Source organism: Chlamydotis macqueenii, chromosome 4, assembly GCF_036417535.1.
Source record: "Chlamydotis macqueenii isolate bChlMac1 chromosome 4, bChlMac1.mat, whole genome shotgun sequence".
NCBI lineage: Eukaryota > Metazoa > Chordata > Aves > Otidiformes > Otididae > Chlamydotis > Chlamydotis macqueenii.
Genome location: NC_141559.1, coordinates 64,345,115 through 64,367,744, shown reverse-complemented (window position 1 = coordinate 64,367,744; position 22,630 = coordinate 64,345,115). Strand labels below are relative to the sequence as shown.

At 37.0% G+C, this 22,630-nt stretch overlaps 1 protein-coding gene across 2 annotated transcripts in view; it reads left to right on the top strand.

The window, feature by feature from the left end:
- TBC1D19 (TBC1 domain family member 19) overlaps positions 1 to 22,630 on the top strand; it is a 51,695-nt gene that overhangs the window by 5,085 nt on the left and 23,980 nt on the right. The window contains exons 2-9 of one of the 2 annotated variants that reach the window (XM_086746635.1): positions 8,223 to 8,295; positions 9,009 to 9,054; positions 10,711 to 10,786; positions 16,907 to 16,981; positions 17,908 to 17,971; positions 18,885 to 18,931; positions 20,941 to 21,051; positions 21,925 to 21,997. In XM_086746635.1, coding sequence (XP_086602761.1) covers positions 8,223 to 8,295; positions 9,009 to 9,054; positions 10,711 to 10,786; positions 16,907 to 16,981; positions 17,908 to 17,971; positions 18,885 to 18,931; positions 20,941 to 21,051; positions 21,925 to 21,997 — 565 coding nt within the window. Of the gene's footprint in view, positions 1 to 8,222; positions 8,296 to 8,516; positions 8,568 to 9,008; positions 9,055 to 10,710; positions 10,787 to 16,906; positions 16,982 to 17,907; positions 17,972 to 18,884; positions 18,932 to 20,940; positions 21,052 to 21,924; positions 21,998 to 22,630 lie in introns of those variants that run through there. The other variant, XM_086746636.1, reaches the window with a different exon arrangement.

Genomic DNA, 22,630 nt, shown 5'->3' with positions numbered 1-22,630 from the left:
AGAGTGTTTACGTTGAAATTGTTGTGGTTGTACTTGAAGTGGTTTTTAACAAGTCGGCTTGATCCTGATAAAATGTAGTTATGGCAGAATGGAGTATGTGAGAAAAGGTGAATATTAGCTTTCATTGCATTTACTTCTGCTAATGTTGGACTATATTTGGTGTAGTGTTTTATTGTAATTTGGGAAATAATTGCAATAAAAGCTAAAAACGTTGTGTGCTTATGCAAAACTGTAGTGAATAATAATAAATGCTCTGAGATTGTACAAACTTGTCTAAAGCAAAAAGACTTTGAAGAGAAATTATGGTGGATAGCCTTTAAAAATATTTAGATTATGTAAAGTTATTTGCAGAACTGTTTGCAGCAGGATAAAAATATGTGTTCATCTGATGCAGTTCCACATTTCAGTATAGTTGGATCACTTCTCCGCAGTGTTTATTCTTGTTGAGAAAAGCGATGGTTTAACGCTGGAGTTATGCTGGAACACTTTGTTCTGGGAAGCCTCCTCTTTGTAGTGTGTTGCTGGTCCTCTGGCTATTTTCCTATACTTCAAGTGCTGTGCCTTGATGGCTGATCTGTCCTCTTGCATGAACCATGCTGCTCCAGTCATGATGACTGAACGCCATTTACAAATTTAGATGCTAATTTGCAAATAGATTTGTCTCTTTGTGGTCAGTTGTTTTACGAATCAATTTAGCATGCCCACCAACTTTTTCCACCAAGCACTGTGCTATCCTTTTGCTTGCTTTCAGCCAGATCAATGTCAAGTATCTGGATTTTCTTCCATCTTGGCATCCAAATAGAGAAAGTGTAATACATTTAGAGTGTGATGGTGACTGCCCAGATCTCAGCAAGATACCTTACCGAAATCAAAGGCAAAGAAGATGTGCACAGAACATAAATACAAAGGATTCCTAATGATACCTTAGCCACCTTTCAGAAGGTTTGGCAAAAATTTGAAAGTCCCCAAACTATCCTTTCTCTTCTGTACAGCTGAAGGACAAGAGAGTGCCAACAAATGCTGTAATGATAGCTTGTTTTATGAAGGATCAGTTGCTTCTTGATTTGCAAGAAGCTGACAAAGACTGTAGATAAACTTGGACACCCAACACCTGAACCCCGGTGGCCTATCCATAAGAATATGCACAATGCCACTTATATTGGAAGAGAAACTGGTAGGTGTTAACATTTGATGAAGTCATTTGTTATTGCTTGCTGAATTATGCTGCATTCATCCCTGTCTTTTTTCAGGACTCTGTGTTGGCCTGACTGAGGCTCTGAATAGCATGATTCCTTCTCTTGTCTGGCTGTCACTCTGTGCCTTCGTGGGTCGTTCCCCTGTATTGCTCACACTCCTTTACCTTGCTTCTGATAGCCTCCTCATAGTACCAGATGTTTATCGAAAGGAAGATGCCTGTTCATCACGATACGTGTGTTGAATTTGGCAAGCCTATAGTTCAAGCTGGGTATATGCTGCGTTTTGGTCGTGCAGGAAATTAATTCAGTTCATCAATACAAATTTCAACAAGGTGGTTTTTTTTCCAAGAAACCTTAGCCAGGCATTTTTATCTGATGAAATCATAGTCATGCTTTTATATAAATAAAAATTTGTTAACGTATTTTTGATTCTACCAAAAAAACATAGTGGATGAAAATGCAAATAATACTTAGGCAATACATTGTGTCAAGTGGTTTGCAACAAAGAAACCCTATCAAAATACTTAAATGTTTTTTGCAAAGTAATGCAACACAAAAATAAGTTAGACCTGTTAGTCCAACAGGAAAATAAAAGTATATGGGAGACCCGATCTAGTAATTTTGGAACATCAGCTCTGCTAAGTCTCCTTGACTCCTCAATTTAGTGCCCATAACCACCCGTGTAAATTCCAAAAAGGTATCATTCTGTTAAGTTGCAGCAAAGCAATTCTGAAGGGATTTCCTTTGGTAGGGAATTCATACCAAAATAAGTATTTTCTTCTTTGATTATATTATACAGAGCTAGAGTATGTTCTGTGTTAGAACTGGCTGCAGCTGCTAGCTGAACCGACTGCCAGATTCTTCCCTTTCAGGTATCTAATTTCCGATTTGACAAGTGATCGGCAGTCCAGTATGCAGTGAGACCTTAACAGTAACAGTTTCTGTGGCTCTGTAGCTCTGCGTAGCACTGTATCGATCATAAACCAGAAGTAAACAAAAGGAAGAGTGGAAATGGGAGGAAGATTTGGCAATTGCATCTTGAAATGATGAGTGGGGACAGAAGTGCCCCCATAATTTGAGGGGGAGTTTTCGTGTTTCTTATATGAAAATTTGTCTCAGTAGGGCGTTTTGTAGCCAAGAGAAGGAAAAGGACACAGGAAACAGGCTAAAAATATAAGTTTTTATAAATTTAAGATTAGCATAGGAATATTTGCTACAGCAGGGCTAGGAATAGTGAAATAAAACTTGACTGAATAGATGGGCATGAAGAGGTGAAGGGAACTGATGGAGATCGATGCAGTAACATAATCCTTGGAGAAAGTTTTCTCCCAAGTGGTGTCCTGCTTCTGTTTCGACTGCCACCCTGCTACATACAAAAGAGTCACTGTTTTTTTGCTCTGCAGCTGGGAAACAGGCTCTGTTGGGAACAGCAGTTTACAAGACACTCCTCTGTTGTATCTTTTGGCATGGAAAATGGGAAGTTGACTGTGTGGACTGAATGTCTTTATCCCCTCTAATGCAATATGCTGTATCAGTTTCCAGAATTTCCAGGAAAGCACAAGAAAAAAGGGTTGTCAATATGAGTGTCAGACCCTCCTTAATAAGCCAAAAGCTCACAACTTTTGCAGATGTGTGAACAGCAGAGAATTAAAATACTATTCTCCTGATTGCACTTTTGTTACTTCTTGCACTGTTTAGAGTGTCGAGACAGTGAACCCACTCTTTAATAGATTGTAAAGCTTTTTTGTTGTTGTTGTTGTGATTCATCATTTGTCAATGAATTGTATTTGTCAGGATTTTTTTTGTATATGTAAAAACGATTTTGAAGGATGTGTACCAGGCCCCACAGGTAAACACCTCATGGACTTTGAGATTAAAATTGGCCATATTTAACCCAGAAGACAAAAGTTGAACATTTACAAAAATGTGTGCAAAAACATCTGAGAAACAGTAAGGCACAATCTGCCCGGTTTGATGCATGTTACTTTATTTAAAATTCATACAGGAGAAGTACAAAACCATTGCCTTGCAGGAGAAAAAAAGTTAAACTCAGGCTGACATATGTCAGTCCAAAATGGACTTGGGACTCTCCATCAAAGTAGGCTCAGAAATAATACCTCATAAAGTACTCCTCGAATATGCTGCATAAAAGAGTATTTTGTGAGCTGCCCAAGGGGTCCCATGAAAATCTTTCTTTATTTCCCTGCCTTTAGTGATGATCCTTTGCCAGCTTTTACCATTGTGTTGAACAGAATATTTGTTTGTCACTTGACGTGAGGGTTATGCAACTCACCACACCTTACGATTTGTGCTTATGATCACCTTTCTTTCTCAAAAAGCATGCTTACAATCTCTTGCGATGGGATTGCTGATAGAAGCCTGAGGATTATAAAACATGATTTTAGGAGGCTGGTGAAGTTAGTTGATGGAGCGGGCATACAAGTAGTGTTTGCCAGTATTCCTTTGGTGGCAGGGACAAACACTGAGATAAGCAGAAAAAGCCATCTTATAAATGCATGGCTGAGAGGCTGGTGCAAACGCAAAAATTTTGGTTCTTTGATCACGGGGCGGTCTACTCGGCACCTGGCCTGAGGTCGGCTGATGGGAATTGCCTGTCTCCAAAAGGGAAACGGATACTTGCCCAGGAGCTGGCGGGACTTATGGAGAGAGCTTTAAACTAGATAGGAAGGGGGAAGGGGATAAAGCCAGGCCTGCTAGAGATCGGCCTGGGGAAGTGGTATTGGGATTAGGAGAGAGGCGAGGGGCTCAGCTGAGGTGCGTCTACACTAATGCATGCAGCATGGGGAACAAGCAAGAAGAGTTGGAAGCCATAGTGCGGCAGGCAAACTATGACCTAGTTGCCATAACAGAAACATGGTGGGATTGCTCCCATGACTGGAGCGCTGCAATGGATGGCTACAAACTCTTCAGGAGGGACAGGCAAGGAAGGAGGGGTGGTGGTGTGGCTCTCTACATTAGGGAATCCTTTTCTGCTACTGAGATTGTGACTGGGGATGATAACATTGAATCCCTATGGGTAAAGATCAGAGGAAGGGCTGACAAAGCAGACATCCTGGTGGGCGTCTGTTATAGACCGCCAAACCAGGATGAAGAGACAGATGAGGTATTCTACAAACAGCTGGTACGAGCTGCACGGTCGTCAGCCCTTGTCCTCATGGGGGACTTCAACTTCCCTGACATATGCTGGGAGTACAGCACAGCACAGAAGAAGCAGTCTAGGAGGTTTTTGGAGTGCATAGAGGATGCCTTCCTAATGCAGTTGGTCAGAGAGCCCACGAGAGCAACTGCCCCGCTAGACCTGCTGTTCGCAAACAGGGAAGGTCTGGTGGGAGATGTGGAGGTTGGGGGCTGCCTTGGACAGAGTGACCATGAAATGATAAATTTCTCAATTCATGGTGGAGCTTGGAGGGGGAATAGTAAAACTGCTACCTTGGACTTCCGGAGGGCGGACTTTGAATTGTTCAAGAGACCAGTAGGGGGAGTCCCCTGGCATTCAGTCTTAGCGAACAAAGGGGTCCAAGAGAGCTGGTTGCTCTTCAAGAAGGGAGTCTTAAGGGCGCAGGAGCAGGCGGTCCCCCTGAGCCGCAAAATGAGCCGGCGGGGAAGAAGACCGGCGTGGATGAATAGGGAGCTATTCTTGAGGCTCCGGGAGAAAAAGAGAATCTACCGCCTGTGGAAGGAGGGACGGGCAACTGAGAATGAATACAAGGAAGTCGTTAGGATGTGTAGAGGTGAAATCAGAAAGGCAAAAGCCCAGCTTGAATTTAACCTGGCCACTGGGGTGAAAAGGAATAAGAAACTCTTTTATAAATACATTAACAGTAAGAGGAGGACAAAGGAGAATATCCACTCTTTGCTGGATGAGGCTGGAAATGTGACCACTGAGGATAAGGAAAAGGCGGAGGTTCTGAATGCCTTCTTTACGTCTGTCTTTAAAGGTCAGACCAGTTATCCTCAGGGTACTCCTCTCCCTGACCTGGTAATCTCGGCTGGGGAGCACGCTAACCCCCCTGTGATTCTGGAAGAAACAGTCAGAGACTTACTACTCCAACTGGACTGCCACAAGTCCATGGGGCCGGATGAGATCCACCCAAGAGTGCTGAGGAAACTGGCAGAGGTGATAGCCGAGCTGCTTTCCATCATCTATCAGCGCTCCTTGTTGACTGGTGAGGTCCCGGAAGACTGGAGGATTGCCAACGTGACTCCCATTTACAAGAAAGGTTGTAAGGAGGATCTGGGGAACTACAGGCCTGTTAGCCTGACCTCGGTTACAGGGAAGGTTATGGAACAGATAGTCTTGAGGGAGATCGTGCGGCATGTGTGGGATGGCCGGGGGATCAGGCCTAGCCAGCATGGGTTCATGAAGGGCAGGTCCTGTTTGACCAACCTGATCTCCTTTTATGATCAAGTGACCCATCTGCTGGATGAGGGAAAGGCTGTTGATGTGGTCTACCTAGACTTCAGCAAAGCCTTTGACACTGTCTCCCACGGTATTCTCCTGCAGAAGCTGGCAGCCCATGGCTTGGATGGGTACACTCTTGGCTGGGTAAGGAGCTGGCTGGAGGGCCGGGCTCAGAGAGTGGTGGTGAATGGAGTTAAATCCAGCTGGCTACCGGTCACAAATGGTGTTCCCCAGGGGTCGGTGCTGGGGCCTGTCCTCTTCAATATCTTTATTGATGATCTGGATGAGGGCATTGAGTGCACCCTCAGTAAGTTTGCAGATGACACCAAATTGGCTGGGAGTGTGGATCTGCCTGGGGGTAGCGAGGCCCTACAGAGGGATCTGGACAGGCTGGAGAGCTGGGCTGAAGCCAATGGGATGAGGTTCAACAAGACCAAATGCCGAGTCCTGCGCTTCGGCCACAACAACCCCAGGCAGCGCTATAGGCTTCGGGCGGAGTGGCTGGAGGACTGTGTGGAGGAAACGGACCTGGGGGTACTGATTGATGCTCGGCTGAGCATGAGCCGACAGTGTGCCCGGGTGGCCAAGAAGGCCAACGGCATCCTGGCTTGCATCAAAAACAGTGTTACTAGCAGGAACAGGGAGGTAATTGTCCCCCTGTACTCGGCACTGGTGAGGCCGCACCTCGAGTACTGTGTTCAGTTTTGGGCCCCTCACTGCAAGAAAGACATTGAGGCCCTGGAACGCGTTCAGAGGAGGGCTACGAAGCTGGTGAGGGGTCTGGAGCACAGGCCTTATGAGGAGCCGCTGAGGGAGCTGGGATTGTTCAGTCTGGAGAAGAGGAGGCTCAGGGGAGACCTTATAGCTCTCTATAACTTCCTGAAGGGAGGTTGTAGTGAGCTAGGGGTCGGCCTTTTCTCTCGTGTAGACAGTGATAGAACTAGAGGCAATGGTTTCAAGCTGCGCCAGGGGAGATTCAGGCTGGACATTAGGAAATATTACTTCTCGGAAAGGGTAGTCAGGCACTGGAATGCACTGCCCAGGGAGGTGGTGGAGTCACCGACCATGGGGGTGTTCAAGAAACGTTTGGATGTTGTGTTGAGGGATATGATTTAGCTGAGAAGTATTGGTGATGGTTGGACTGGATGATCTTTTAGGTCTTTTCCAATCTTGATAATAATTCTGTAATTCTGTGATTCTTTGCTATTGCAGTCCATAAACCAAATATAATCACCTGTAATGGCAAGGTGACTGAAAGTAAGAGTAGAAATGCTACTGCTGTCAGTCTCTGCATTATTGGCCGTTCCCCCTTTCAGTGAGTGAAAATGGAAAGATTTCCTTCAAATTCTGCGTTGTGAATTCATCTAGACCAACTCTTCCAGCAAGCTGTGCAGCACAGCAAATACCCTTTTCTGTGTTTAAACTGTAAGGCAAATTATAGGGTTGTGGAGTTTGTTAGCTTTGTGTGATGGACCTAAAGCATGCCATGCTGTCAACAGTGCTGTTAGGGCTGGCAAACTGCACAGGCTGGTGACAGTTTATTTTTAATAGCAGCATCATTTACTGCAGTAGAGTTAGCAGCTGATGCACCTACAGCACAATGCTGAATAGCTTTTGGTAAGAGATATCTCACGTTTCTAGGTAGATGATGTGGCACTGTGCCTCTAACGTATACTTTGAGCTGTCACAGCAGTGGAGCGAGTTGCACACAGATCTCCCAGTGTTATTTTCAATTTAGCAGCCAGGATTGCTGTTCTTTTCTAAACCTCTAGCTTTATCCTCTGATGTTAATCAGCTATTGCCACACTCCATGTTTAGGAAAATAGGTATTAAAAGTCACTCCTGAGTTTCTGATTGTTGTCCTTTGGACATTTGTGGTCTGTTTGTTTTCTCCTCTTGATCTAGCTATAGAAGAAGGAGATGCTGTAGCAGCTGCTCCTACTGTTGCTGAAAAATCTGCAGCAACACCTGCATGGTAATATCATGGTACGGTTGTGCAGCTGGTTGGCGCCTGACTGTGTGTGTCGAGCGCATTTCGTTGCAAGAGGCTGTATAGACCTGGTAGTCGCAGCTGCAGTAGGGAGTGTTTGGTGCACAGTTTTCATTTGAAATTTGAAGATGGCATTTCTTATCTTAAAGAAGTGAACTATGGGAGGTTAAGTGAGAAGTTGTGGAACATTTTCAGTTTTATTCTTTCATGTAGAATACAGTGAGTGACTCCTAGTTATTTACTTGTGTAGTTTATAACCAATCCTTTATTGTGTAGACTCTAGCATTTGTGTTAAGTATTGTGCTAAGCTGCTCAGAATATTAAGCATATTTGTCACTGGATACTCCCTCTCCCTTCTTCCCTCTCCTTCCCCATATACACCTTTTAGCACTGATGTAAAAGCAAAGACATTCAATGAGGAAAAAGTTGGCTGGTATTTTGTCTGCAATTACCATTGTCAAGTTATTTTGCTAAACTGCTAAAGTAGTTTGCTTTATGTGTAACTTTAAGCATGTACGTTTCTTGTTTTGTAACTTAAAATACACAGTTTACTTTCTTTTTAGTGCTTGCTTTATGCTTATTTATTTATTCATTTATTTATTTTTCATGTTAGGTTAGCCTACACAAACCAGAAATTAAATTGGAATCACTAAAAGAAGATATTAAGGATTTTCTGAAGACATCAGGTTTGTAATACTTTATTGATAACATTTGTGGATAGTGTAGGTCTATGTAAGAATATATGGCATACATGATGAAAACAGTAGTTTGTGCAGCTTGGTGTCTCGTTGCTGACAGTGGCCAGAAGCAGACATTCAGTGATTCCAGATTATTAAACAAGATAGAGAAAATTTAAAAGGAAAAAGTTTTATAAGATACTGGTAATTTTTTTTTTTTTAAGTTCTTAATGATGCAAGAGTTCAGTTACTTCTGAAAATGGAAATTAGCGTTCATGGAGGTACTCTTGAAAATTTTACCCTTAGTTAAATTTCCAATTTCCGTTGGAAGTTGTAGGCTGTATAACTATAATGTGAAGATTTGATGATAAATTATATAAGTGATAAGATATAATAATCATGAACACTGTGTCTATTAATCTTTATAGTTATTTTAATAATATGACAGCTTTGAAAAAATAGCATATAATTATTTAATCAAACCTTTGTTGTAATTATTTGAGCAGTAGATGGAAATAAAGGATATGCAACCTTTATACAGGTCTCAGCTTGCAGTTTTTCCTGTCTTAATTAGGTTAGAGTTTCTTCATCTCTTCCTGCCTGTCTGGTAGGTAGACATGAATTGAAGCTGGATAGAAAATTCTAGTCACTGCAAAGCAACCTCTGATTCATGTTCCATTCCTAAAGTTGTCTTCTGGATTTCTTTTTTTTTATTTTAACAGGTTGGGAAAAGAAGCTTCAGAATGCTGTTTATAGTGAACTCAACATGTGAGTTTATTTAGTATTTTTATTTAATAAATTCTACTCACATGATTTACTTTTGATTCATTTGTGTATATAGGTGTATGATGTGTTAGTATTATCTGCAAGATCTGTCATTCCAAGGGTGCCTGCTTCATTTCTGTTTTTAAAGTGCCATTATTTCTTTTTCACCCTAGTGAAAATACTGGACACAAGTACATTTTAGTGAATGAGTGAAACAAATACCACTAAATTTTTTAGTTACTTTAGTAATTTCTTTGTTTGTTTACTTCCAAAGGTACCAACAGTCATAATATAATTCTTGCGTAGCTGAGGTTGTTGCTGCAAATGAATTTTAATTATTTTCAGATGTTTATGACAGCATTGCACATATTTGTTCTATTTTTTTTTTTTTTAATCTTTAAGATATTGCATCTCTAGACTTACCAGATCAATGCTCATCATGCTTGGATAAGTTTATAAACACACTGAAATTTATAAAATTCCCTTTTTAGTGAACTTTGGATTAGACTTCTGGGAAACATAAGTTGCCTTTACATTCTGGCAAGGTGGAAAGGTGAATTTCATAACAGATATAGCCATAAATGCAACTATATAATAAGTAATGTGTATGTCAATCTATTTGTGCTAATTTAAATAAGCTTATTAGAGTTACCAGTTTTGAACAATGTGTCTTAGTAGTATGAGGGACTCGATTCAGCAAAATACTTGTAAATGTATCTGTTAGTAAGGCTTCATCTTCATCATATCTTTCAAGGGAAAAGTATTTACCTGTCTTTTGGACTAATGCTTACGCTTTCTTTGAGTTCATGGAAATAAGCTGCGAACAATGATGAAATTAGCCCTGGAAAATTGAAATTAACTAAGAATACTAGGATTCCATGAGTGCTGTGGAAAAGCCAAGAAACACCATAGCTGAATTTTGTTAGTATTGATTCCATTTTACACATAGGCACAGAGTAGTCCGGAGCAAATTAGTGGCAAGTACAAGAATGATTAGTTAAAAATGGGAAGAAATTTGGGGAGGATTTGCCAAAATCATATTATAGGAACTGATTGGATACATTTAAACAAACGAAAAATCAGGCTAACTATAAGAAAATCTTTGTGTAAATTTTGTTTCCTGAAAGACATTAGAGACAGTTAAAATGAAGCTGGATGAAATGTTTGTCAATAACTCATTGGAATCAGTCAGCTTTTATATTTTGGCGTAATGCAGTTTATGAATGGATATTCAACTTTGCTTAGGTCAACACGACAAAGTTCTAATTGCTTTGGACATGTACGTCTTCACTATTTTTAAAAGGAAATTCTCCAAAAAATAGATTGTATTTGGAAAAAAAAAAAATAATATCCTGGATAGTAAAAGTTCCAAGGAGTTATAAAGATGACATGATGTGAAGAGGATACACTTCTAAAATACCTGATTTGTTCATAGATTTATTTTACAAATATGTGAAATTATGAGGAAGTATTGTGTGTCCATAGGAAAGGATGAGGAAGAAATAGTTCTAAAAATAACATTTATTTTTAGTTTTGATCAACATACACAGTGGTTTTACTATGCTGTGGTAAAAGAAGTTATGTTTAGGTTTACAAATACGGGATTAATGAAGCAAAATAAAAATCTGAACATTTGAAATATACTGTACTTTCTTTAAGGTTTCCTTCGCCTTGTCATCCTGCAGCACCACCTGAACATATGAAAGAACCGTTAGCTTATATGAGGAAAGCACAGGTTAGTTGTTTCCAATTTTACCATTCATATCAGGTCTTTGATTGGACTATTTGAGATTTACTCTGTATAATGTTATTGTACAATTTCTAGGTTTTATATCTTAGGAAAAACATAGATTTGTAACTGCATCAAAGTTAATAATAATGTTGTATATGTGACAGTTTACATAGATACAAAAAATGCTCAAGTAATTCTCCAGCCGTGAAAAAAGCAGGATATGGTGTCAGGTAGGTGAATATTGTAGAGTATATGTCAAGAAGGAGAATTTGATTTTGTTGGGAAGAAGAAAAAAATGTAGCTATAGGTCATTTCACTTAGGGTTGTTTTTAAGAAACACAGGCAGGCAGTTTTGCAAGTAAAGACAATAGGCTGCAGAGATAGTGAGCTCTTCAGAAAGAGGACATATGTTTAGTACTTAGAAATGTGAAAGGAAGATGAAAAGTATAGAGCTAAGGAGCTTAAGGCATATTGAAGGAGAATAAGAGAGACTTGACTGTAAAAGATTAAATGAGGATTTTTGGTGTCAGGAGAAAAATTATTTTTGCTTCATTGGTTTTATTTTTTCACCAATATATGCCATTTGAAATAAATTTTTTAAATCTACATAAAAATATTTTTAAAAAAAGCTTTGGGGACATGATCTAACCAAAATATCTGAGATAAGGATAAAATTGTGTTTAACTCAGCCGTGCCTAGAAATGTATTGCAGTATTCTTTTACAAGGTATTCAACAAATTGTGTTACTTTCTCAATTGTATTATTGCTTATTCCAGTAAGTCTTATCTTGCTGTCCTGTGTTTCAGTCTTTAGCATTTGGGGACAAAGATTGTATTAAACAGGTTTTCTTCTGTGGTGTGAAATATATTGCCACAATTTACTGCCTGAAAATAATCACTCTTATTAGTTTACTGATGCGAAAACCATAGAGGTGCATCTATTTGTATGTTTGTCTGAACCAATTTAATTTGTTATTATTTTATAAAATTGTATACAGTACTTAGGGTAACCAATATTTTTAGCTCTATAGGAAAAGAACTGTTTTTCTAATAGTTTAGGAATGAGTAGAAGTCCTATCTTTACTAGTATCAAAATTTCATAGCCCTATTTCAAACAGTGTTATGCATCCGTATCCTCTGGGCTGGGTTAACCCTGGTAGGCACCTCAGCCTCTTGCTTACTCCCCACCAGGGGAATGGGGGAGAGAATCAGAAGGACAAAAGTGAGAAAACTTGTGATAAGGTCAGTTTAACAGGTACAGCAAAAGTTATGCATGCCAGCAAGCAAAACAGGAATTAATTAATTTCCCAATCAGCAGGCAAGTATTTAGCCATCTCCAGGAAAGCAGGACTTCATCGTGCATGACAGTTACTTGTGCAGACAAACGCCATAACTCCAAATGCCCTCCCCGCCTCCTTCTTTCTCCCAGCTTTTCTGGGAGTCAGTTAGGGTCAGCTGTCCTAGCTCTGTCCCCTCCCAACTTCTTGTGCACCCCTAGCCTGCTCACTGGTGGGGTAGCATGAGAAGCATGGCAATAGCAAAAACATCAACACTGTTTTGGTCACACATGCAAACCACAGCACCATACCAGCTGCTATGAAGAAAATTAGCTCTATCCCAGCCAAACTCAGTAAATCCTCTTTCAAATTGTTTCTTGAAATACAACTCTTCAGTAAAGACATATTAATCCTTTTCATAGAGAAATATTGATAAATGATGATAGTTGCATAACAGTAATAAATACAGTTAGAGAATTTTTCTAGAGAATATTTTCTAAAACCACTGAGGTATGTGTGAGCGTTTGACTTACAAGATGCACGCACTTTTATCAGTGTACATAATAGGTCCGTAACAAAACAATCATCATCAGATCAGTTGAATTTTATTCTGAGTGGTTTTTTAATCAGTTCAGTTTTATTTTGTTACTCTTTTTGATTAAAGAGCAATAAACAATGTAAAAAGCTTACAAAGTCAATGTTTCCATCATCTTGTTTGTTGTTTAAAATATTTAGAAATGGCTAACGTGCAAATATGCAGGTTGCTAATACCTTTTGGGACAGAAATAAAAATGGAAATGTAACAATTTACTTCTATTAGATATGTAAAATCTAATTAATGTTTTGAAGGTATAGGCAATGAGTCGTAACGGTGTAAGTCATTAATGTAGTAGTGCTTTTGACCCGTGTAGAAAAAGTACTGCCTTTACTATTTACATATATTTGAATATTAATGTAACATAATGTATATTTTCTAATTGTGTGCAGGAGAGCTGGTCCTATTGAGATAGATCACTAGGTACAGCTGTTCTAGTCTGTCATTGTTTACTCAACAGAGAAATACTAGGTCTTTTTTAGTTTCCTGAAAAATCTAAGATAAAATATTTAGGACCTTTCTTTAAAATGTCAGGTTATTTCACATCTCTGTTTTTTCTGAGCTTTTTGGTCTGTTTACAATTTTGGGGAGATAGCTCACCTCTTCCCACCTTGTTAAACAGCAGAATTATTGCTTAAGACGTATGCATCTTAATGCAGACAAGGTGTTAGTACTAGATTCTAGGATTAAAAATTTGAACTTTGCTGATTTGCTTTACAAAGGTAGGGCAGTTCTAAAAACTAGGGTACTAGAGCGTATTCACAAAAATTAGAATTCTGATGTACTACTTCAGGAAATCTTAATGGTAATGCAGTGTGTTCTACTTGAGTAGTAGCATCATCTGGTTACCTGAAAATACAGGGACTTGTAAAGAGAAATTGTTCTCTGGTGGGCTGCCCTTCAGGCTTCTGGGAATACAGAAGACCATAATTGTCTGTGGTTTAACCTGTTTGTCCCTTGTTTCACTAGATTCTTTACCTCCATGCTTCCAGCCAAATCTGTGAAGATCTTACTGAAGTGGAGCTTTGCTAAAGCAAATCCTTTCCTCCCAGTACTTAATTTTTCCTGTGTTCCTCTTTGTTCATTTTCAGATCTTGCATTTTCAGGAAAGTCCATACATAAACAACAGACTTGGTTAGAAAATTTCCTTGAATTACATTGCTGTATTTGCTATTGATATTCTGGTAGGTTTTTTTCCCAGCTAAGATCAGATTCCGCATATTATACTTGCTATACAGACACACAGTCAAAAAAGCATTCTGACCTGTATCTTTATGGTTATGGGCTAGAACACTCCCCAGTCCCGTTTAAAATAAAAGTAACATTACAGTTGATTTCAGTAGGAGTGTGGGTACTAGGAACTTTCTAAGGTATAGTGGAGATGTTCCTATCCGTATCCTAATTTCTCCTAGAAGAGTTAAGTAATCCCTAAAGGACATAAACCAGCTAAACTATTAATTTTCTATCTTGAAACAGACCGGTGGACTCTGCAAAAGTTAAAATGACAATACCATGTATTCTAATGCTGTTACTGTTGAAGATCTGCTTAAAGTGTCTTCCTTCAATAGTCAACTCACCTTTCCTAGTTTCTAAATCTGTTTAAGAAAATAGACTTGAGTGCTTGAATAGCTGATAAAGAAAAATGGTGTTTTCTTTGAAAAATATTGAAGTCAAAAGAAATTAGATTACATTTTGATTAGTCCTAAAAATTTCTGTTTCTTGTAACAGAAGTTGGAGTAGGGGATATTCAGATCTCTCTTAGATCATGGATTGATTTGGTTTCTTGTGTCCTAAATTAAGTTATGCCTCTTATGAGAGGCCAAATTAAAAGTTCATGAGCATCAAAATGAGAGCAGTACCAGCACAGTTTCTGTATTTCTCTTCTTTTTGAAATTTACAAGTTCTGATTAGAGAAAATGTACCAAATGAAATCTGTGTCCAAATACCTTGAATTCTATCCACAGAGTAGGTCTTTATTAGGTACACTGTGAAAGAATCACATTTTGGTCTAGTCTTCTAGAGTAAAGAATTTAAGGACTCATTATTGTGGAAAAAAACTGTCACTAATCCTGACTAGTTTATGCAGTTGTGACATATTTCTGTTTAGTTTATTTGTTGTCCACCCAGTTTAATTTAACTGCAGTCAATGTCTACAAGTTACTTTGCTACAGGATCAGATAAATCTGGTTTGTAATAGACATGTTTGAAATTGTTACCAAATTGCAGTACTGCCTTCCTCAGTTTCAACTATTTTGCTGAAGTTTATCATTGTAACAATAGCAATGCCAGCAAAGTTATTTTCTTGGTGTTAAATTCTTCATAAAATCAGAGGAATCATCTTGGAAAATTTGTTGTTCCCATCAATGAAATTACTTTATGAACTCTACGTCTGACTTTTTTTTCAATCAAGGAAACTGTGTTCTGTTTCTCCTCACTGCAAGTAACTCCACTGTCCCGAGAAGAAAGGAGGGTGTGTTGCTTGGAGAGGCTGTGTAACCCTTGCTTTTGTTTTGATTTGGTTGCTTTTATTTGAACATCTTTTACTGGGCAGTCTTGAAGGCACAGTTTATGAGTATCCAGAAGTGATTTTTTACTAACGTGTTGCATCTCCAACTCAATAAGCGGGTTAATGTCTGGTCTGGCAGCTGTCAGTCACACCGAGAGTATCGACTTGTCGCTCCTTGGAACGAGCTGCTTCTCAGTCTTGCAAAGCTGCCATCTGCCTCCTCTGTGCTTCTTTTGTAGCTTTTATATCTTGGAGCATATTTGTGGGCTTTTTCGTTGTTAATTTTGATCTTCATGATTTTATTTTTTTAAACTGCTGCTAACACCTCTATATTCTCTCCTTGTTTCCACTTTCTTACCCTGTACGGCTTAGTAGTCTTTGTGCTCTCTCACTTCTCATTTCTTCCAGCAAGAAAAACCCACTTCTCAGCAAAATAGGGTACTATAAATGCACTACACCACCTTTCCATGGGAGGAATAACCAGTTTGTGGCATAGTGTTGTGTAACTGCAGCATTTGAAAGGCATTTGAATATGATAATACAGTTAAAATACTGTACAGAATATTATTAAAAATACTGCAATTTGGAAAACATTCCTTATAGTTAATACTCAGACCTGTTTTGTTTATGCAAGAGAAGGTGAAGGGATGGCTTGATTGTGAGAAGAAATTTCTGGTGAAAGACAACTATCTCGTTTCATGGAAAAAGTAATGAGAGGATCTTGTAAATTGAAGCTAAAATGAAACAGTTATAGACAAGATACATTTTTTAATTTTTAACAGAACAATTGAACATCTGCCCTTCCCTTCATTTGCTTCCTGTCTAATAAACTGCAGTCTCTTTTAGACAGAACTTTTAACTTTGAGGAACATGTGGTTAGACAGTAACGAACTGTTGTAGAATTCATGTCTAGAGCAAATTACAAATAATAAATAGAACTAAATGACATTAAGAGGAGTCTTTTGCATTCATTTAATCGGGGTCTGACTCATCACCCACAGAAAACTAAATTAAACATAAAACCCACCAGTGCTGCTGTAATCACACAAGCAGAATTCTAAGTCAGTTGACTAGGAAGTCAATACCATTTGGCATTAACTTCAGAGGAATTATCCACGGATTAGGCAACACATGGTAAGCTGGAAATCTAATGCAATAGTTGGAAGAATCTGATTGCTCTTTAAGCTGTCCACTTGCTACTGAGGTATTGTCTACTTCTGGTTTTCTCTTTGATTAGAGAACTATTTCCTGAGCATTATTTTAGAAGAGCTATTGCTTTGAGCCTTACAGAATACCAAATTTCTAACTTTTTTAACGTCTAAGATACCTTTTGCAGAGAAAAAATTGCACTCTGTTCAGGTCACAAAGTGAAGATGGCATTCTCTGAACACAGTTGATTGCCTGCTCAAAATAATTTGAAAAATTTGTTAAATGTTGAGATATAAGGAAGCTTGGTCATTAGACATATGCCAAAAATCAGTAATTGTGAAATATGTGCTTTTTGGAGATCTGAAATGGAAACATTAACATTTTTTTGGTCCTTTATTGTTATGTAAAGAATGAAATCTCTTTACTGTTTCCATTTAAACGAGCATGTAAATATTCCCTTAATGTTTTTGCAGATGTCAGTCAGTGACTCTTGCTATCCTTTCTTGTGTGTGACTTTGAAAAGCTGCTTGTCATTACATGATAAATGGAATTGGAGGAAAAATAAATTTATGTAATTTTTTTGTGTGTGTGTTTTAGGGAAGCTGGGAGAAGCGAATTCTAAAAAGTCTAAACAGCATGTGCACAGAACTCAGTATCCCACTAGCACAGAAGGTAATGTGTTATTAACTTTCTGTTGCCAAACTGACATTATTTGCAAATTAAGCTTCGTCTTGCACACTTGTAATGTAATGTTCATTTTACACATGGTTATCAAGAGCTGCAAAGCTGGTATCCACATAATTTTAATACAGAATAATGTTCAGGTATAGTGGCAATGTATACATCAGCTCAACTTGGGAGAAGGTGAAATCTATAGATAGATCTTACTCTTTGCTGTTGCAGCAATTAGCCTCTTGAGGGAGCAGCATGTTGGAAAGCTAATTGCTACATTCATTGCTCTTAATACAGGATTTTGGTGTGCAGACTCAGCTGTGTAACTTCTAGCTGTACACAATATAGATATACTTTGTGTGCTGGAGAAAGCTATAATTGAACTGGTACTTTAGGAGAGATACTGGTACATTGCTGATTTTGTTTGTCATTCATTCTGCTCTATTTTGTTTTGGGTTTTTTTTATTAATTAGAGGCTTTAATTTTAAGGGTCATGGAATTGGGAAATAATGTTAGAATGTTTTGTTCTTTATCTTTCTCCTGTTTTATATCTATGACAGGTAGCAGAACCTCTATGGTTCATCATATGAGCTAAAGGATGCAGCTGTGTTTGCTTTTCACGACTGTGCCAGAGATAGGAGTTTGATGACAAAGTCTAGCAGCACTGTGGAATGAGGAGTAATATGAAACTGACTACTAAATAGCCTGAAATTAAGCTATTTAATGGCCTCCTTTTTTCCCTAAACTGGAACTTGGACTTTCTGTAGTAGAATATACCTTCAGGCTAGGGATAATTTTTAAGCAAAATAAGTTTGTGTTGCTAGTGCAATTTGTTTTTTGAAGTGTTATATTAATTTATGTGTTTGAAATATGTATGTTTTAACTCATTCTGTTAAAAAAAAGAGTTACTTTCTTGTGCCTTTCAGAGGCCTGTAAATGAACAGAAAGAACTGCTTAATAAATGGAATGAAATGGGAACTGATGAGCCAGGTAAGGTCAACTAAATTTATGTACATTAAATTTTTGTACATAGAAAAATGACATATACATCTTGTTTATCAGGCAAAGATTAATGTAATCACTTCAAGGTAAACTGATTTCATTCTTTTTTTTTTCTCACTGGTAATGTGTCATTATGCATAAATAAATATTCATTTCGTTGTTATTTTATTTGAAATTATTGCACTAACTTTGTATCATCATTGAGAGGCGATGATATAATGCTCCACATTCATGTGCTTTGGAGACTTACACACCTAGGGCATAGCTCCTCTTAGTGTAAGCTCAGGCTAATAGAAGGAAAATGTTCAGAACTGTGGATAATTAAGCTCAGACATTTTATTAACAAAAGATAAAAATTACACTTGCACAGAATAATCAGTCATATTATCCTTTGAAAGAGCAAGGCTAACTGCCTTAGTTCATATCCGGGTTCCTTAAAAGAAATGATTTTGCAAAGGTACTACTTTGTATTGCAGTACCACCACTGCAGTGGCACATGCTTTTCACAGGATTTTTTTTAATGACTGGTTCCTATTTTTTATTTTACAGTAGTACATTTAATTCAGCAATCTATGCTATTTACAAAAAAAAAAAAACACAATAAAAAAACCAACCCTATTTGAATACATACCTCTCCCATGTCTAAGACTGGTTTGATCTAAAGGCTTAGGTGGAATAAGTAAAAAGCTTCCTGTGACTACTGTTTACTTTGGGATTTACAAAGCTAAGGCACTAACAGTAGCGTAATCTTGGAAAGTATGTGCTGGTTGTAGCCATGATATCTGTGATAAGGTTATGTTAATCTTTGCTCTAATACGTTACTGAAATTGTGAGAGTGTGTTACAGGTACGGTTTTATCATCTCTTGGTTTTAAGATAGCATCATTTAAATCTTATTTCAGATTTAAGTCTCTTCAGGCCTGTTTATGCACCTAAAGATTTTCTTGAGGTAAGCATTTGTGAAACAATGACTCAGCCATTGACTTGCATCCGTTAGTCTTTTATGTGAAGTGGGAAAAATAATTAAGTGTATTTCAGGCTATTTGACCTTTATAGCAAGTGAAATATGGCATGGTTTTTATGACTCCATGTTTTGTTTACAAAACAAAATGCTATTGTCTCTTTTTTTAACTGCATTTTTAAATTGTACTTGTGGTAAACTTCTCTTTCTCCAAAGAGCAACCAGTTTGGAGCTAACAGTTTTGCTCTGAGAGCAATTCTCCAACTGATTTCATAAATCATTAAGCTTATAAATCACAATGTGTGAAGCTGGTAGACTGTTCGGTGGTAGATAGTAGACCTGTATGCACTTGAAATTGTAGGTCATCTATAAAGACTGTGAAGAATCAAATTGAAACTGAACTGTGTGGAATTTGACAGCTTTTGTCTGTAATCAAACCAAACTATTAAAAAGATGGTGACTGCTGAATCTGTAAAGTCAGAAATTACAGTATTACTCATAATTTTGTATGATTCCAGCACAGAACATCTCAGTAGAGCAGAATTTATTTTACCACCTGTGCCTAGGCATGGATGGTGAACAATAAACATCGTTGATGACACTGAATTTAATGGTGACACAGCAGGAGATTCTGGATTAAAATGTGATTGAAAATAAAATTTAAAAAATCAGTATCTGTATATCCTATGATTTATACAGGAAACAAATGGTCTAGAGCATGACAGCAGTGTAGAATTATAGACTTAAGATGGCCTCTTAATTTACAGAATAAAACCTAGAAATTAATACTGAATTATCAGTCAGAATTAATGTATTAATATTTCAGTGTGATTCAGTGGAAGTTTAGTGGAATGTCTTTTGTAGTGGTAGAGGAAGTTCATAGTATATCTGACTTAAGTGTAAATTGTTTCATGGTTATAAATTGTGAATGCATTTCTGAATCCAACAATAAACTTTCTGTCCATTTTATTACATTTCTAAAAAGCTCCTCTTGTTCAGTTAGTGAAAATAATATCGGAAATTTTTAATTTATTCTGTTTTCCATCACTGTACTAAAAGCCAAGTGGTGTATTTAATCTTGAATCTGTAAACAAATCTGTCTTCATTTTAGCCTTATCCAGTGACCCTCAAGGTCACTCTTTTTATACTGTTTTTTTCCAGAGTTTGCAGTTTCTTACATTAGTCTTTTAATTTACATGTCTGACAGTGAGTTGATATGATACTAGAATACTTACAGGAGTGAGAATTGTAGAAGTAGGATGTTGTGGAAGATTTTTGTTGGAGCTGGAAACTCATATTAGAAAGAATCCTTGCCAGCTGAACATTATAATATAAAAATCTATACCTATGGAATAATAGTATGTAAGAGGCTGTAAATTCCTTAATAGATCAAAGCTACTTATCTTGATGTTATGATTCCTTGTCTCTTAAATTTCATCCTTACTTTAGGTTTTCAATTCTGTAATTTTTTTTTTCTTAAATGAAAGAAGAAATTTTGGTGTATTATTATTTAGTAAGAAATTATGTTAGTAGCAAATTATATAGCACTTTGATTGAAAGCTACATAGGATTGCCAATGTAAGAATATGGATAAAAATTCTTTCAGAAAAAAAAGTGTTACTGAAGAATATATTGGATATTGTAGCCATCAGAAATATATTCCTGGCATTCAAATAGCTTTGATGAGGAAGTGAATTTTAGTTAAAACATTACTGTGTAGCCAGCACTTAATTCTATATATCGAAAATTATTTCTTCTTTTTCATTTCATAATTTGAGCTTACTTTTCAAAGTAGAATATGTTTGCTTCCTTAAAAATTTGGCTCCTTTTTATTTTGAAAATGTTTGAAAATTTGATAATTTGGGCCTATATATATGACAGTTGCAGGAAATGGTTTTATACTGAACATACGGTTTGTAATACTGATGATGTTAAGAAGAGTTGTGAATATAAATTTCTGAATACATGCAAGGAATGACAGAGGTACCATTTTTAAGGTACTGATGAATCTTCGAAACCCAAATTATGAAAATGGAGAACAGCCTAGTTTCAGGAATCATCTGGGCCTAATTCAAGTTCCTCTAAAAGTTAAAGATATTCCAGAATTGGTAAGTAGCTTTTTTTCTTACAAGAGATTTCTGTAAGAATTATTTTTCCTTGCTAATGAATAAGATTCTAACCAATAAGGAAGAAAATCAGTATCACTATAAGTTTCTCCTTTTGAAACTGAAAATCACTCTAAATACATAGTTAAAACACAGAGAATAAAAAAATTTAAGATAAAACATTTTTAATGAAAAGTAAAACATAAACAGTAAATTATCTGCTAGTAGGGAAGTTTCAGTTTTATGCCAAACAGCTTTGATTTGTGCCAGAAATACATCTCTATATGTTATTCATGTACTCATTTTTTTTCTATACAAGAAAACTTTAAATATGTAGTTTGTCTTGATTCTACAGTTTTATTTGGTGCTGTACAAGATCAATAACCTGACAATCAGTTCGCTTCTTATTTTCTTCTCAAATTAATTTTAAATCCCTTTATTGTCAGATTGTAAATGAAAGGAAATGCTTGGGTACTAGTATTATAATTGGAAAATAGGAGCATTCTTAATGCTTCACTGATAAGTCTCTTGAAGATTTTATACTACTAGAAAAACTTGCACCTGGGAAGAACTTGCACCTGGGTTGGGAAAGAGCTGGGAATTAGATATCCTTTAACCTAATTTTTTATTCACTGCTTTATTACATCCAGGTGTAGCTCATAGTTGACATGAAAACTGGGGCCTGTAACTAAAACTAGAGTAAGAGTTTATGTAAGATTCTTCTCTTTAAAAACCTGAGCTCGTATTTCATATATGCATTTAAAGAACTATGTTTGGTTTAGAAAATATTTGCATTAAGCCTTTTAGAAGAAATCTCTAGTGATTTAGAGAATTAAACATTATTAGTTACTGTTTCATGGTTTTGTTTCTTTTCAGAAAGAAGACTTCAGTGAACTAGGCTTAAATATAGGACAGTTGGGAATTGATGATTCAGCGCAAGTGCCTCCTGGTTAGCTAATGCTGTGCTTCAGTCATTAAAATAGAATACTAATGAGTAGCATACTTTGCAATTACCGAGTAATTTGTGTATTTTTTCCATAATAAACCATAAATATGTATTCTGTAACTATGATTGGAGAGGTTTTCTTATTAAAATATAGCTAATAATATGAAACATTGCAAATATGAATGGTCATCTTTGGAGAAGATTTAAAATCATCACCTTAAGTTGGAAATGTGTTAATTTCAGTGTGTTTGAACACTTTACGATCTAGAGAACAAAATCGCCTGTCCTCAAAAATACAGAAAATATCAGTAAATGTTAAGCCAACTGACAGATAGGCATATATACAAACATATTTAAAATAACTATATTTAAGAAAAGCTTACAGAAAATATCTATATATTAATATTCAGTAGCTTAAATAGTGCATAATTTCTGCTGCTTTTTCCATGTATGCATTTATTCCTACAGAAAAAGGTTTTAAAATGATCTTTCTGTATAAAAATTGAAAACATCACAGTATAATGTGATTTTACTTTTTAGATGGAAACTTAACTAATTGAAAGTCTAGGTTTGTGCAGTATAGTGCTACTTTGGCATTTGTGTCCTTCAGACAAGAAAAAATTCTGTAGTATTATT